Source organism: Anolis carolinensis, chromosome 4 (genome assembly GCF_035594765.1).
Source record: "Anolis carolinensis isolate JA03-04 chromosome 4, rAnoCar3.1.pri, whole genome shotgun sequence".
NCBI classification, from domain to species: Eukaryota; Metazoa; Chordata; class Lepidosauria; order Squamata; family Dactyloidae; genus Anolis; species Anolis carolinensis.
In genome coordinates, this window is record NC_085844.1 from 93,325,788 (window position 1) to 93,341,249 (window position 15,462).

At 45.7% G+C, this 15,462-nt stretch overlaps 2 protein-coding genes and 1 long non-coding RNA gene across 3 annotated transcripts in view; 1 reads left to right on the forward strand and 2 right to left on the reverse strand.

The window, feature by feature from the left end:
* The window catches only part of ice1 (interactor of little elongation complex ELL subunit 1), a 38,715-nt gene extending 36,016 nt beyond the window's left edge, over positions 1–2,699 (reverse strand). Inside the window, exon 1 of the mRNA XM_062980807.1 lies at positions 2,525–2,699. Coding sequence (XP_062836877.1) covers positions 2,525–2,608 — 84 coding nt within the window. The 5' untranslated portion in view covers positions 2,609–2,699. The remainder of the gene's footprint in view (positions 1–2,524) is intronic.
* LOC134299017 (uncharacterized) overlaps positions 1–15,462 on the reverse strand; it is a 252,780-nt gene that overhangs the window by 40,036 nt on the left and 197,282 nt on the right. The window lies entirely within an intron of this gene.
* Positions 3,165–15,462, forward strand: part of LOC100565839 (acyl-CoA dehydrogenase family member 11) — a 33,911-nt gene continuing 21,613 nt past the window's right edge. Inside the window, exons 1-2 of the mRNA XM_062980808.1 lie at positions 3,165–3,517; positions 5,362–5,569. Coding sequence (XP_062836878.1) covers positions 5,363–5,569 — 207 coding nt within the window. The 5' untranslated portion in view covers positions 3,165–3,517; position 5,362. The remainder of the gene's footprint in view (positions 3,518–5,361; positions 5,570–15,462) is intronic.

Genomic DNA, 15,462 nt, shown 5'->3' on the forward strand with positions numbered 1-15,462 from the left:
TCCCAAATGACAAAAACATCCCCCCCCCCCAGCCCCACCAGTATTCAAATTTGAGTGTATCGGGTATTTGTGCCAAATTTGATCCAGTGAATGAAAATACATCCTGCATATCAGATATTTACATTAAGATTCGTAACAGTAGAAAAATGACAGTTATGAAGTAGCAATGAAAATAATTTTATGGTTGGGGGTCACCACAACATGAGAACTGTTTTAATGGGTCGCAGCATTAGGAAAGTCGAGAACCACTGGCTTACGTTATGTTATATGTTATTATGCCTTTAACTGTATATTAGCTTGTAACTTTGTTTACGCTGGGATTGGTCTCCATGTTGGGTCTGTGTGCCAAGTTTGGTACAGATCTGCAGTCGGCTGGGTTCAGTGCTTTCTGGATGCAGGTGAACTACAACTCCCAAAATCAAGGTCCATTCCCACAAACCCCTACAGTATGTTCAGTGGGTCATGGGGCTTCTCTCTGCCAAGTTTGGTCCCAGTCCATTGTTGCTGGGGATCACTGTTTTTCTGGATCCAGATGAACTCTGGATCAAGGTCCATTCCCACTAATCAAGGTCCACTCCCACTAATCTCCCCAAATCCCTTGTTCAGTTGCTGATCAATTCCTCTGTTGACTGTGTTCCATAAGAAAAGGTGTGAAAGGGTTAAGGGAAAGGCAGTGGGCGGGGTCATGCAAATTAAGGAACCCTGGGATGTCCATTCTGGAGTAAAAACAGTACATCTAGGGTGAAATGGTCCCAGCATGAAAACCTTCATATCGGTGGGGGCAGAATAATGTTTGAGGAGGACATGGGGAGGGTTTGGGCTACATGTTCATGGTGCTCACTATAACCTGCATGTCAGTGGAAAGAGGGCCATTGGTGTCTCCTGCTCAGTGGGAACTATAGCTGTTTGTGCAGGCTGTCTGTGTAAGTGGACACCTCTGCCACACACACATACACATTTTTCAGTTTTATTATGTGTATGTAGATAGAAGATAGATATAGAAGGTTGATAGATATATAATTAGTACTAGCTTGGGGACTCGGTGATGCCTGGGTCATTTGAGAATGGTATTATTTGTCTTTTAATGTTATGTATTCTGTTTGGAATGGGTGAACTACAATTCCCAGAATCGTGGCTGAATCCTTCCCAATCCCTGCCAGTATTATAAGTTGGCCATTTTGGGTGTGTGTACCAGGTGTGGTGCAGTACTGTCTGGATGGGGGTGAACTACTGCAATTTCTAGATTCCCGGGGCAATTGCCCCGAAATATCTATCAGTATCCACAGCAGGCAATATTCATTTTGTGTGCCAAGTTTGGTTTAGATTCTTCATTGGCTTTGTTCAGTGGTCTTTGGATGGAGGTGGAGTACAACTCCAAAAATCAAGGCCCCTTCCCACAAATACCTGCAGTATGTTCAGTAGGTCATGAGGGTTCTCTGTGTGAAGTATGGTTCTAGTGCATTGTCGGTGGGGGTCAGTGTTTATCTGGCTGCAGGTGAACTATGACTCCCTTTTCCCCCAAACTTGTGCAATATGTTGTATTGGTTATGGGGGCTCTGTGTGCCAAGTGTGATGCTCATTCATTGCAGGTAAACTATAAATCCCAGTACCTACTACTTGTCAACTTCCAGTCCAGTTCCCCTCCAAACCCACCAGTAGTCAAATCTGGGCATATCGGGTCTGCATGGGAAGTTTGGCCAAGAGCCATCATTAGTTGGGTTCATAGCGTTCTGGGTATAGGTGAACTACAACTCCACTATATTCCCCAGTAGGAGTGACAGTGCTCTGACTTGATGCAGGGTGAAATACAACTTCCACCATATGGAGTCAATCCCAAAACTCCTCCAGTAAGTTTAGTTGCAGCTCAGTTCTGCTGTGTTAGTTATGCAGAGAGATTGGAAAGGAATGGGCAGTGGGCGGGGCCATGCAAATTCCACAGCAATGGAAAACCCTGGGATGCCTGCCTGTGGTGGAAGAAAAAGCAAAATCTAGGATGAAATGGTCCCCAAACGAAAACATTCCTTGGGTGGTGAGCTGCAGTGTTTGGGAAGGACATTGGCAGGGGCTGGGCTGCATGTTCATGGCGCTTGCTGTAACCGCAATGTCAGTGGAAAAGAGTGACTTGCTAGAGCCTGTTTGTGGAGGCTGGAGGCTGTCTGTCTGAGCAGACATCTGTGCCACAAACGGGTTTTTGCTTTTATTATGGATTTAGATTAGATAGATTAGATTTAGATTAGATAGATTTAGATTAGATAGATTAGAATTAGATTAGAATATTATTTCTATATAATCAATGCTATGGAATGGCGGGAGTTGTAGTTTTACAAGGTTACTGTAGCCTTCCCTGCCAAAGAGGGCACGTGCCTCACCAAAGTACAAGTCCCAGGGTTCAATAGCAAGGAGCCCTGGCAGTTCAAGCGTTACCTGGCAGCATTCATTCTACAGTGTAGCAGACGCCAGAAGGTGACATGCGCATAAAGAGGGAGCGCGCGTGCTCATTCTGAAGACTAAAGCCTTTGCCTACCTGCTGGAGGGCGCCGCAGCTGGCGCAGGCCGTGGCCGCCTCCCCCGCGAGGGAGGCCGCGGGCGGGGTCTCCCCGGGCATCATGACTCGCTCCCATCAATTGAGAAGAACCTCGGAACCGTCACGCGAAAGCAACACAGCTCCGTGGGCTGCGCAAACGCTCCTTCAGGCAGGCACCACTGCGGAAGGACCCCGCCATGGCGACGCGCGGCCCACGAAAGCCGCTTCCATAGCTGTCTACCGTAGTGCCGGCTGCAAAACGCCTTGATGCGTGCCGCTTCAAGCAATGGCTAAACGCGGCCTAGGAAAGCCCCCCGAGCCGCATATAGGTGACTAATTTGGTGCCAGCTCCAAAACGTCTTCAGGAAAGAAGAGGTCTCTCCTCTTCCTCCTGTTGTCAGTAACGAGACGCATTCCGTTACAAAACAGCTCATTGCTACAGCCGAAACGCCCAGCCATGAAATTCTTGAAAGGCAAACTACGTATCCCAGCATGCACTGCGCTCCTTGCTTTCGTTTTCTCAGAGCAGGCTTGCCTCATTCTCTGCGCATGCGTAGCCTGGGTAGACGCCTCCGTCCAGCCTGTTAAGGAAGTGAGTCTCTGCGAGCGTGGCCGCCCGAATGGAAGTTTTTTTTATCTAGTGTAACAAAATGATTTTTTTTTTCTTTTTCCTTGTTTGAAAGCGTTATTTCCTGTTTAATTGTGCGGGACTGACATTGAAAGGAGTTGCCCTACTCCAGAAACTTAGTTTTTGTGGCTGCAACAAACTACAGTATGTTGAATTGATTGAAACTCAAGGAGAGATTGATTGGAAAACTAGATCAAAACGACCACAAAAACAAAATTTTGGCAGTTGAATAAACTTTTTCCATGTTTTTACGACAGAACCAATTAGGAAATGACATTTATAACCCAGGAACAAAAGTCGTATTACAGAGTGTTATTTTGGAAGAAGTTGCCAAGAGGGTTGTAGAATTGCACTTACCTGCCCAGGTGGGCCTTTTGAAGATTTATTGTAATTTTATATTACAGTAGAATCTCACTTATCCAAGCTTCTGGATTATCCAAGCCATTTTTGTAGTCAATGTTTTCAATATATCGTGACATTTTTGTGCTAAATTCATAAATACAGTAATTACAACATAACATTACTGCGTATTGAACTACTTTTTCTGTCAAATTTGTTGTAAAACATGATGTTTTGGTGCTTAATTTGTAAAATCATAACCTAATTTGATGTTTAATAGGCTTTTCCTTAATCTCTCCTTATTATCCAAGATATTCGCTTATCCAAGCTTCTGCCGGCCCGTTTAGCTTGGATAAGTGAGACTCTACTGTATAATATATTTATGTTGTTATTTTAATATTCATTAATAATAATAATTTTATTATTGTTGTTGACCCGGGTTTACCTGCAATCTCATCTGCCCAGGTGGGCCTTTTAAAGATGAATTGTTATTTTACATTATTATATTATAATTTTATTTTATATGTTACTGTATATTATTATTATTATTATTATTATTATTATTATTATTATTATTATTATTATTGCTGACCCATAATAATAATAATAATAATAATAATAAATCTGCCAACTGCAAAAGGCCAGCCTGCTGGGATCTGTGCGCATCATCCAAAAATACATCACACAGTCCTAGACACTTGGGAAGTGTTCGACTTGTGATTTTGTGATATGAAATCCAGCATATCTATCTTGTTTGCTGTGTCATAATAAAATAATAATAATAATAATAATAATAATGATAATAATAATAATAGCTTTATTTTTTCTATCCCACCTCCATCTCCCCATAGGGACTCTGGGTGGCTAACACAGGGCAAAACCTGAGAACAATAAGTAAAACAGATAAAACAGCATATTCAGATAAATAAGACACAATAAAATCAGGCATGAATACTAATGCAATACAATAACAGTAAAACATGAAATGAGATAAAAAGACCACCAATTTGGAGAAGGGAGTAACATGGGAGGGAAGTTAAAGCTAAAGTGCTTGATATGTTAAAAGGTGCCTTTGGGGTGAAGAAGACGAAGTGTGAGAATTATCAACATTGGAGTGAGGTAGGATGTCCAGTTAAATCTAGGAGAGGATGGAATAAAGTACAAAATATGATGTGGGCCTTTTAAGTCTTATTGTTATTTTATATTATTATTATTATATTATTATTATATAATGACAATAATAATAACTCACAGCAACACTGACTGGTTTATGGCTAAAGCATGAGGATCTTGGATGAACGGATTTAACCATATGTCTTATATTTTTATATTGTATTTAATTGTTCTTAATGGATTTTATATATTGTTATGATTTTAACTATGTATCGGCATTGAATTGTTGCCAATTGTGTAAGCCGCCCTGAGTCCCTTCGAGTGAGAATAGCGGGATATAAATATTGTAAATAAATAAATAATAAATTGTTGCTGGCCCGGAGTTACCTGAACTCCCACTTAGCTGCCAGGTGGGCCTTTTAAGGTTTATTGTTATATTATATTAATAATAATAATTGGACGTGAGTTACCGGTAATCTCACTTACTTGCCTACGTGGGCCTCTTAAAGATTTATTGTTATTTTATATGATTGTATATTATTATTTTAATATATTTATTCTTATTCTTATGAGTGCATATTCTTTTCCTTGAGGGCTCTGAATCTTGAGTGAAGCCTTGAAATAATCAACAAATCTTTTAAAATCTAGATTATTTTCTCTTTCTTTTGAGTCTCCTCCTTCCCTTACCTTTCCTCTATATAAGGAGGGACAAAGTCTGGCTGCATTCTTTGAATATTATTTACTTGTCTTTCCACAGTATGCTGCTGCGAAGAGGCCCTTCTTCCCTCCGATGGAAAACCACAAAAAGGAAAACGGGGCTTTTCAGCGCCCCAAAGGTCCTGTTTTCTCTGCAAAGAGGCCTGGATTCCTTTGGAGGAGAAGCTATGGAGCAGCCCCACATTGGCAACCCCTTCCAGGAAGACCCTCTACTCAAGAGCTACCTGGGATCCCACTTACCTGCCCAGGTGAGACTTTGAAAGATTTATGGTTGTGTGTGTGTGTATAGATATCTTATTATTATGTATTTTGATTGCTCCAGAGTTACCTGGAATCCCAAATACCTGACCAGGTGGGCCTTTTAGGTTTTATTGTTATTTTATTTTATTATTATGTCATATATATTATTATTAGTAGCAATAACATTATGTTTGCTTGATAGTTACCTGGAATCCAATTTACCTGTCCAGGTTGTATTCTTATTTTATATTCTTATTTTATTACATATATTGTTACATATATTATTATTATTATATAGGTATTGTTTTGTGAAGAAGGGCAGGTAATGTCATTGTAATATTTGTTATGATTGAGCCTCATGGCTCTGTTACTGACAGACGTGGGCGTAAGACTCCTCGAGAGTCAGATACTCTCGAGGAGCGAGAGAGAAAAAGACTGCGAGACATATTTGCAGCACCATCTGACGAGGAGTCTTTCGAAGGGTTTACGGAGAGAATGGAGGAGGGGCTGGTTAGCTCAGAGGAGGATGAGATGGATTGGACTCGGGTAAGGGAGGAAGTGGGTGCCACTGGCCATGATGGGACAGAAGATGAATGGGGACCTTCAGGATTAGACCCATGGTTTAGCTGGAGGGATGGGACGGGATCCACAGCTGGAGATGCTGTTGGGCGTAGTCAGAGGTGTTCCAGCTCTGACGAGGAAAGTGATGAGGAAACGCCCGGGTTAAGGAGGACAGCTGACAGTGATGAAGATTTGTAACTGGCATAAAATGGGGCTTGAGAGCAATTGCAAATTGCGTTGGGCAAGGTAATCTGGGCAAACGCTTGGGATCCGTGTGTGTGTGGGACGCTTCCCTGAAGACTTGTGTGCTTTCCTGTGCTGTGACGTAAGTTGATTGGAATCCAGGGTCAGACGGCGGGAGGGATTGTGTGGGCATTTGTTTGTGCAAACCTGTGCTTACTCTTATTAGCTTGACCTTCCGTCGTCTTCTTGACGGACGCCATCTCCTGCTTTGAGAACTCGGACTGAACTGACCACGGCTTGTCTTCCCCCCTTCTTGGACTTGGAAAAACTACAAACGTCTGCTTCTGGCTTTGATCTACGGAACGGAACTGGTCTACTCAACTGCTACAATCCTTGGCTGATTTACTCGTGTTGGAGATCCTGTCTGCTGTGTGTGTGGGGGAGCGACGCAAGTTACTCTAAGCACAGTGTTGGCAGCAGAGAGGAATCTGCTGCCAATTAGTTGCATTCTTTGTATCTTTTGTTCCTTGGCTTTCGTTTCGTTTATACCCAGGCTGAAGCAAGCAGTTTGTTTTTACCCGGATTAAACTCCGGTTTAATCCGGTTTATCTTTTGAACATTTACTTTTGCCCCTTTTTGCTCCTAAAGGCAAAAACTGCCTGGCCCTTGTGTTTTACGGGCATTTTTGAGTTCTGTAATCTAATAAACTCTGTTACTTTGAATCTTGTGGCGTTCTGTCCTTGACAGATTGCCCAACGCCCATAAAAAGTTTATTGCAGCAATAAACCCGTCAGGAAGACGATGGATGAGTTAAGGGCCAAAGTAGACCAATTGCAAACGGCTTTTACCGTTATCCAAACAGCTCAGGCTGTGAAAGGACATGTTTTGACTCCTGAACGCTTTGACGGAACCAGGTGCAAGTTGCCAACCTTTTTGGCACAAGTGGAGCTTTATTTTTCTCAGCTCAGTGCTCATGCTTTTCCTACAGACACTAGCAAGGTGGCCTTTATTTTGAGTTTGTTGACCGGTCCCGCAGGACAATGGGCCACTAATTTAATTTTGGGAAATGACCCAGTCAAGGACAATTTGAATAATTTCAAAAAGTTGTTAACTGATACTTTTGGGGATCCTCTCCGCACGGAGAACGCTGGGTGGGCTCTGTATCGGTTGAAACAGGGAAAGGGGACTGTTTTGGATTACTTAAATAAGTTTAACCTGTATCGCCACCAGCTGGATTGGGGGGAAAATGCATTCATGCTTTTATTTACTGCCGGGTTAAGTGATATGCTCCAGGATGAATTAGCACGCTTGGAGCCGGCTGAAAGCTGGGACGCCTTAGTAGCTAAGGTGCTGCGTTTAGACGCAAGGTTCGAGGCTCGTAAACACTCAAAAGCAATATGTGCGCCACCCATGCATGTAACCAGGGCACCTGTGGTGATGGGGGAAGAGCCCATGGAGCTTGGGGTCTTTAAAAAGCTGTCTACAGAGGAAAAGAGCCGTAGGAGGCAGCTGGGCTTGTGTTTGTACTGTGGGAATGCTGGGCATTTTGCCAAAAATTGTAATGTGAAACCTTCCCAGCTTTCGGGAAAAGGCCAGCCCTAGTGCGACGTGAGTCCAACGCACTAGGGCTCCTCAAGCAGTCAACTGAGGGGAGGAAGCATGTTTTCGTACCCATTACATTATCTGTTGGGGGAAGGGAACTTGTTTCTACTTTGGCACTGCTGGACTCAGGGGCTACGGTCTCCTATGTAGATATTGAGTTTGCTAAGAAGCATGGCATTCCTAGAGTGCGCAAGGCATGCGACGTGTGGGTGGAAGGAGCAGATGGGAGACTGCTGGAGACTGGGGTGGTTAACCATGAAACCTCAGCAGTAACGTGGGAGGTGCAGGGAGTAACGGGAACGTTTGTGTGGGATATTACGAGCTTGCCTAGATATGATGTGATCCTGGGGATGGATTGGCTAGCTGTAGTAAACCCACAAGTAGATTGGGCAACACGTAAAGTGATCTTAAAGAGGCAGGATTGTTGCACTCTAAATGTTACTCATTCTGATATGGAGGGAGTGCCTGCTGAGTATGGGGAGTTCTCTGATGTATTTTGTAAAAGAGAAGCGGACAAATTACCACCGCACAGGCCATATGATTGCGCCATCAAGTTGGCAGAAGGTGCGAAACTGCCAGCAGGGAGGCTGTATGCCTTGACTGTACCGGAAAGGCAAGCTTTGCGGGAGTTTCTAGATGAAAATTTAGCCAAGGGGTTTATTCGCCCATCTAGTTCTCCAACTGCGGCACCGGTATTCTTTGTAGCCAAAAAGACTGGGGAACTTAGGTTGGTCTGCGATTATCGGATCCTAAACAAATACACCATTCGGGATAGGTACCCGCTGCCTTTAATCTCGGAACTGTTATCAAGGGTGCAAGGGGCTAAGGTCTTTACCAAGCTTGACCTGCGGGGGGCCTATAACTTAATCCGTATACGGGAAGGGGATGAATGGAAGACGGCATTTAACACGTGTTTCGGATGCCACGAGTTCCGAGTCATGCCTTTTGGGCTTTGTAATGCTCCTGCGGTATTCCAGAGGTTCATGAACGATGTGTTCAGGGACCTAATTGACCAATTTTTAGTGATTTATTTGGATGATATCTTGATTTTTTCTAAGGACGAGAAAGAACATCGTCAACATGTCAAGCAGGTTCTGCACCGACTGCGGGCTAATGGGCTTTTCGCCAAGGCTTCCAAGTGCGTCTTTCATGTGCCTGAAGTGGAGTTCCTAGGTCATGTAGTGTCAGGTAGGGAACTTAAAATGGACCCACATAAGGTTGACGCCGTCAACTCATGGCAGGAGCTGAAGACTAAGAAGGATGTACAAAGGTTCTTGGGTTTCGCTAATTACTACCGGGAGTTTATTCCGAATTTTGCAAAGCTCACGGTACCTTTGACGCAGCTTCTGCGCAAGAAACAGCCATTTGTGTGGGGGCGGGAAGCTCACGAGGCGTTTCTACAACTAAAGTCTAGTTTTCAATCGGACAACATACTAACCCATCCTGATGTTGACAGACCGTTCGTGGTAGAAGCGGACGCTTCTAGCTACGCGTTGGGGGCTGTATTGTCTCAGAAGGATTCCTCAGGGACCTTGCGTCCCTGTGGATTTTACTCGCGGCAACTAACACCCTTCGAGCAGAACTATACCATATGGGAGAAGGAGTTGTTGGCGATTAAGGTGGCGTTTGAGGTGTGGCGGCACTGGCTTGAAGGGGCACGGCACCAGATCGTGGTCAGATCTGATCACAAGAACTTAGAGCACTTGCAAACAGCAAAGAAGTTAAACCAGCGTCAAATCCGCTGGGCTTTGTTTTTCTCCAGGTTTAACTTCAAGGTGCAGTTCGTGGAGGGGAAGGCAAACTTGCGGGCCGATGCTTTATCCCGCAAGCCGGAATTTAAGACCAATGAGCAGGTAGTATGTCAGACCATCTTGCCTACTGCCTCTCTGTGTGTTGTAGATAATGAGCTTGGGTTACATGACCAGATCCTTGAGGCTCAGAAGGATGATGTGTGGACTCAGGAGCAACTGATGCTGCTCTCTGCAGGTAACCGTACCATACTGCCGCATCTCCAGGATCAAGACGGGGTATTGGTGCGTAGGGGGCAGGTTTACGTACCAGTAGGGACCCTCAGGTTGGAGGTGATTAGAGCCCACCATGACGAACCCATGGCTGGGCACTTTGGCAGGTTCAAGACCGTACAGCTTATCACCAGGAGCTACTGGTGGCCAAAGATGCGGCAAGACATTCTGCGCTTTTGTGACAGCTGCGCCGTTTGTCAGCAGAGTAAGACGCCTGTTGGGCGCCCTAGAGGGTTGTTATCGTCTTTACCTGTTCCGGAGAGGCCATGGCAAATCATTTCCATGGATTTTATTTCAGATTTGCCTAAGTCTGGGGGTTATACTTGTATTTGGGTGGTGGTGGATTTATTTAGTAAACTGGCTCATTTTATTCCTTGTTCAACCATTCCGGCGGCCCCTACGTTGGCCTTACTATTTACAAAGCACATCTATCGTTTGCACGGAGCACCCGAGGTGATTATTTCAGATAGGGCTCCGCAATTTGTGTCACGCTTTTGGAAACACTTCCATGAGTGTTTGGGGACTAAGTTAAACGTGTCTTCAGCTTTCCATCCGCAAACGGATGGACAGTCGGAACGGGTTAATGGGCTCTTAGAGCAGTATCTGCGTTGTTTTTGTTTAGATCAACCCACGGCTTGGGTAAAGTGGTTACCGGTGGCGGAATTTGCTTACAACAATGCGGTGCACACGTCTAGTCAGCATACGCCATTTGAGCTAACTTATGGTTTTCACCCACGGGGAGGTGTGGCGCCGTCGACCAATGTGGTCTCTTCGGACCCTGTGTACCGCTCTTCGGAAATGGCTGCATTGCATGATGTTGCCCGTCGCTTACTGTTGGAAGCTAAGGCAACGCAGAAGACTCAGGCTGACCGCCACAGGCAGGCAGGGGAGGAGTTGGAAGAAGGGGATTTGGTGTGGTTATCTTCCAAACATATTAAACAGGCTGGGGGAAAGTTTGCGCCTCGGTATTTGGGTCCCTTTCCTATCGTTAAAAAGATTTCTTCTGTTGCGTTTCGTTTGCGTTTACCGTCTAGTTTAAAGGTCCATCCAGTCTTTCATCGTTCGCTGTTGAAACTTGATACCTCTAGTCGTCGTGGTGCTATAGCGGAGGGTATCACTGCCACTTCTCCGCCATCGGGGGAGGAGGCCTTTGTGAGAGGGGATAGTGTTATGATTGAGCCTCATGGCTCTGTTACTGACAGACGTGGGCGTAAGACTCCTCGAGAGTCAGATACTCTCGAGGAGCGAGAGAGAAAAAGACTGCGAGACATATTTGCAGCACCATCTGACGAGGAGTCTTTCGAAGGGTTTACGGAGAGAATGGAGGAGGGGCTGGTTAGCTCAGAGGAGGATGAGATGGATTGGACTCGGGTAAGGGAGGAAGTGGGTGCCACTGGCCATGATGGGACAGAAGATGAATGGGGACCTTCAGGATTAGACCCATGGTTTAGCTGGAGGGATGGGACGGGATCCACAGCTGGAGATGCTGTTGGGCGTAGTCAGAGGTGTTCCAGCTCTGACGAGGAAAGTGATGAGGAAACGCCCGGGTTAAGGAGGACAGCTGACAGTGATGAAGATTTGTAACTGGCATAAAATGGGGCTTGAGAGCAATTGCAAATTGCGTTGGGCAAGGTAATCTGGGCAAACGCTTGGGATCCGTGTGTGTGTGGGACGCTTCCCTGAAGACTTGTGTGCTTTCCTGTGCTGTGACGTAAGTTGATTGGAATCCAGGGTCAGACGGCGGGAGGGATTGTGTGGGCATTTGTTTGTGCAAACCTGTGCTTACTCTTATTAGCTTGACCTTCCGTCGTCTTCTTGACGGACGCCATCTCCTGCTTTGAGAACTCGGACTGAACTGACCACGGCTTGTCTTCCCCCCTTCTTGGACTTGGAAAAACTACAAACGTCTGCTTCTGGCTTTGATCTACGGAACGGAACTGGTCTACTCAACTGCTACAATCCTTGGCTGATTTACTCGTGTTGGAGATCCTGTCTGCTGTGTGTGTGGGGGAGCGACGCAAGTTACTCTAAGCACAGTGTTGGCAGCAGAGAGGAATCTGCTGCCAATTAGTTGCATTCTTTGTATCTTTTGTTCCTTGGCTTTCGTTTCGTTTATACCCAGGCTGAAGCAAGCAGTTTGTTTTTACCCGGATTAAACTCCGGTTTAATCCGGTTTATCTTTTGAACATTTACTTTTGCCCCTTTTTGCTCCTAAAGGCAAAAACTGCCTGGCCCTTGTGTTTTACGGGCATTTTTGAGTTCTGTAATCTAATAAACTCTGTTACTTTGAATCTTGTGGCGTTCTGTCCTTGACAATATTACTATTAAATGTCTTGGGTGTGTGTGTATATATATATATATATATATATATATAAATGCATGTGGCAATATAGCATAATATATGCATTACAGAATTATCAGATTTTCTTTAACTGTATAATCTATATATATAAAAGGGTAATGAAATTTTGGCCTAGGACAAAACAACAAAACTACACATCCCAGAAACACTAAACTTGGCAGCACAACCCCTCATCCATACCTCTACGTTCATACAACAAAAAGAAAAGAAAAATAAAGTCCTAATTAGAGGGAGAGGAATAATTGTTTTTATCCAATTGCTGCCAGTTAGAAGGCTAAGCTCCGCCCACTCGGTCTCCTTGCAACCCACTCAGCCCAGGTGACAGGCAGAGTTAGGCCTCACTTAGGCCTCTTCCACAGATAATCTTATTTTAACTGGATTATATGGCAGTGTAGACTCAAGGCCCTTCCACACAGCTATATAACCCATTTATAATGGACTTAATGTCAGGGGAAAACCTTTACCCTTTACCTTAATTACCACCAATTCCTCAATACCTTATTTCCCATACCACCATACTTCGCCACAGCAACGCGTGGCCGGGCACAGCTAGTATATAATATAGTTTTATACATAGTGTCTGTATATTTATATAGTATGCATATGCATATATAGCATTATTTGGATTATATAATTAAAATATTCTATAATTGCATGTGCATATGTGTGATGACCCATGGGCCTTGTAGTCCTGCTCAGGACATTGTAATTCCTGATGAAGATGAAAACTTGGGTTTTTTACCTTCCCAGTCTGAACTGGATTCCTCTCAGCCAGATCTTTCCCAGGCAGATCTGGGAACCTTGCACCTGCAAGAAAGTTGTCTCCCAGAAGTATGTCAAACAAGCCCAGAGCCTACTTCTCCCGTATTCTTGCGCCGGGAGTTTTGTAAACAACAGAGAAGTTTGGATTCAGCTTCGCGCAGGAGTGCGAGGATTGCAGCTAAGAATGTGGCCAATTAAGACTGCTTCTCGTGAGAATCTTTGGGGAGTCTCACATCTGGTCTCAGAGTTAGCTTTCGGTTCTGATTCCCAGAGAACTGCTTCGGCGGGAAAGCTAGACTCTATTTAGGTGTTTTACCCGCGTAGTAACTTCGCGGAGTCAATTCGTCAGCCTACGGAGCGAGTTGTGTCTGGACAGCGCGCTCCGGTTCAAGCCTCGCTCCTGCTCAAGCCTTGCCTTGCTATCCAGCCTTCGCCTTGCTTCCCAGCCTTTGTTTATCTACGGACTTTGCCTTGTTTCCCAGGATCAATCCTTGCCTTGTTCCACGGATTTATCAAGTTATTCCACGGACCTTGTTCTTGTTCTTAGTTACCTTGTTCCACGTTCAAGCCTTGTTTCAAGTATCAAGTTATTTCCTAGCCTCGCTCAAGTTTCATGGACTAAAGGACCTTGTCATCTCCCCTCACTTTGCTTGGCAAAGTGAGTGTTTCGGTTATTGGATTACAACTTTGGACCTTAATATTTCTTATTGGACATTGCTTTTTTGGACTAATTCTGACCTTTCCTGAAAGGTCTAATTCTGGACTATTTTCTACACTTGGTTTTATTAACTTTATATATTCCTACAATAAAGATATTAGATAGATTCTGGCCTCTGTGTATGGTTATTGGTGCTCTGCAGCCTGGGTCGTGACAGTTTGACTCCGCCACCCTAAGCACCAATTAACCTCGGCCAGAATGTCTACCGGAGTCGTACCTGGGCCGAGCGGCCAGCCGATTACCTACACCATCGACAAGGAAGAGGTGGACCGAATCCGTGATAAGCTCAATGCACAGGATGGAGAAATAAGGGGTTTGAAGGAACGCGGAGTTCGTCTTCCGGCCATGGCGTTGCCAACCAAGTTTACTGGAGAAGCTTCTAAGGTTCATGTCTTCCGTCGCCAATGTCAAGCTTATCTGGAGGCCCGTGCTGCCGAGTTTCCCCAAGAAGACATCAAAGTGGCATGGGTTTACAGTCTTCTAGACGGGCCAGCGGCCAGCTGGGCGACGGCACTGTTCGACCAAGCCTCTCCACACCTAAGATCAGCGCAACACTTCTTGGACCACCTCAAGGAGACTTGGGGAATCGAGGACAATTTGGAGGCAGCCGGTCACAAACTCCGTCGCCTTTTCCAAGGAGACAGACCTATGTCTCAGTATATAGCCGAGTTCCGAGTGCTGGCCCACAACACCGGCTGGAACGATGTAGCCCTCAGGGGACAATTCCGGGAGGGTCTCAACATTGAAATGCTGGAAGAAATCTCCAAGGTGGATCCTCCCCAGACCCTCGAGGCACTCATTGATCAATGTTTACGGGCTGAAGTCATGATTGCCAACAGGAAACAGTGGGTTCGAGGCCAGGGCAGTAGAGCCGGGGCAAAACCCCCCGCTCCCGCCAGCGTTCAGCCACGTCCGGTGTGGAGACCCCCACCGCCAACCCCATACCCCAGAGGAGGCGAGGAGGTGCCGATGCAGTTGGGCAATGTGCGTCCCAGACTAGATGCCGCCGAGAAGGCCCGTCGTCAACGCTTAAACCTCTGCTGGTACTGCGGGAACGGGGGCCACTTCGCCAGAGAGTGCCCAGCCAAAGGGAAGCCTGCCGCCCGTCTTGCGGCGGCGTCCTCCACGGAGACGAAGGCGTCTGAGCCGACTGGCACACAGCCGGCGGGGGAAGCCAACGACCGGGTGTAGAGAGGCTCGCCAACCCGGTCAAAAAATCCATCCAAGAGCCGCCAACCGGGGTCCTGTTCCTTCTCGTGGTCACATTATGGTCAGCAAAAAGGGGACCCGTCATGATCCACGCCATGATAGACTCTGGAGCTACCAACAATTTCATCGATAGAGAGTATGCCGACTCTCTGGGATTACAATATCATGATTTCAAGAATGCCCGTGTGGTGCAAGCCATAGACGGCCGTCCCCTCAAGACGGGCCCCGTAAGTCAGTGGTCGGAACCCACCAGGATGTGGATAAGGGAACATATGGAAGAGATTTCCTTCTTTGTTACCGAGGTCCCCCATTTCCCTGTGATTTTGGGAATTCCATGGCTGACTCTCCACGACCCTAACATCTCCTGGTCCAACAGAGAACTGCAGTTTGCTTCACCGTACTGCCAAAACCATTGCCTCGTAGCCAAGGTATGCCATGCCACAGACACCGAGCCCATCATCACCTTGCCAAAGAAGTACTCCG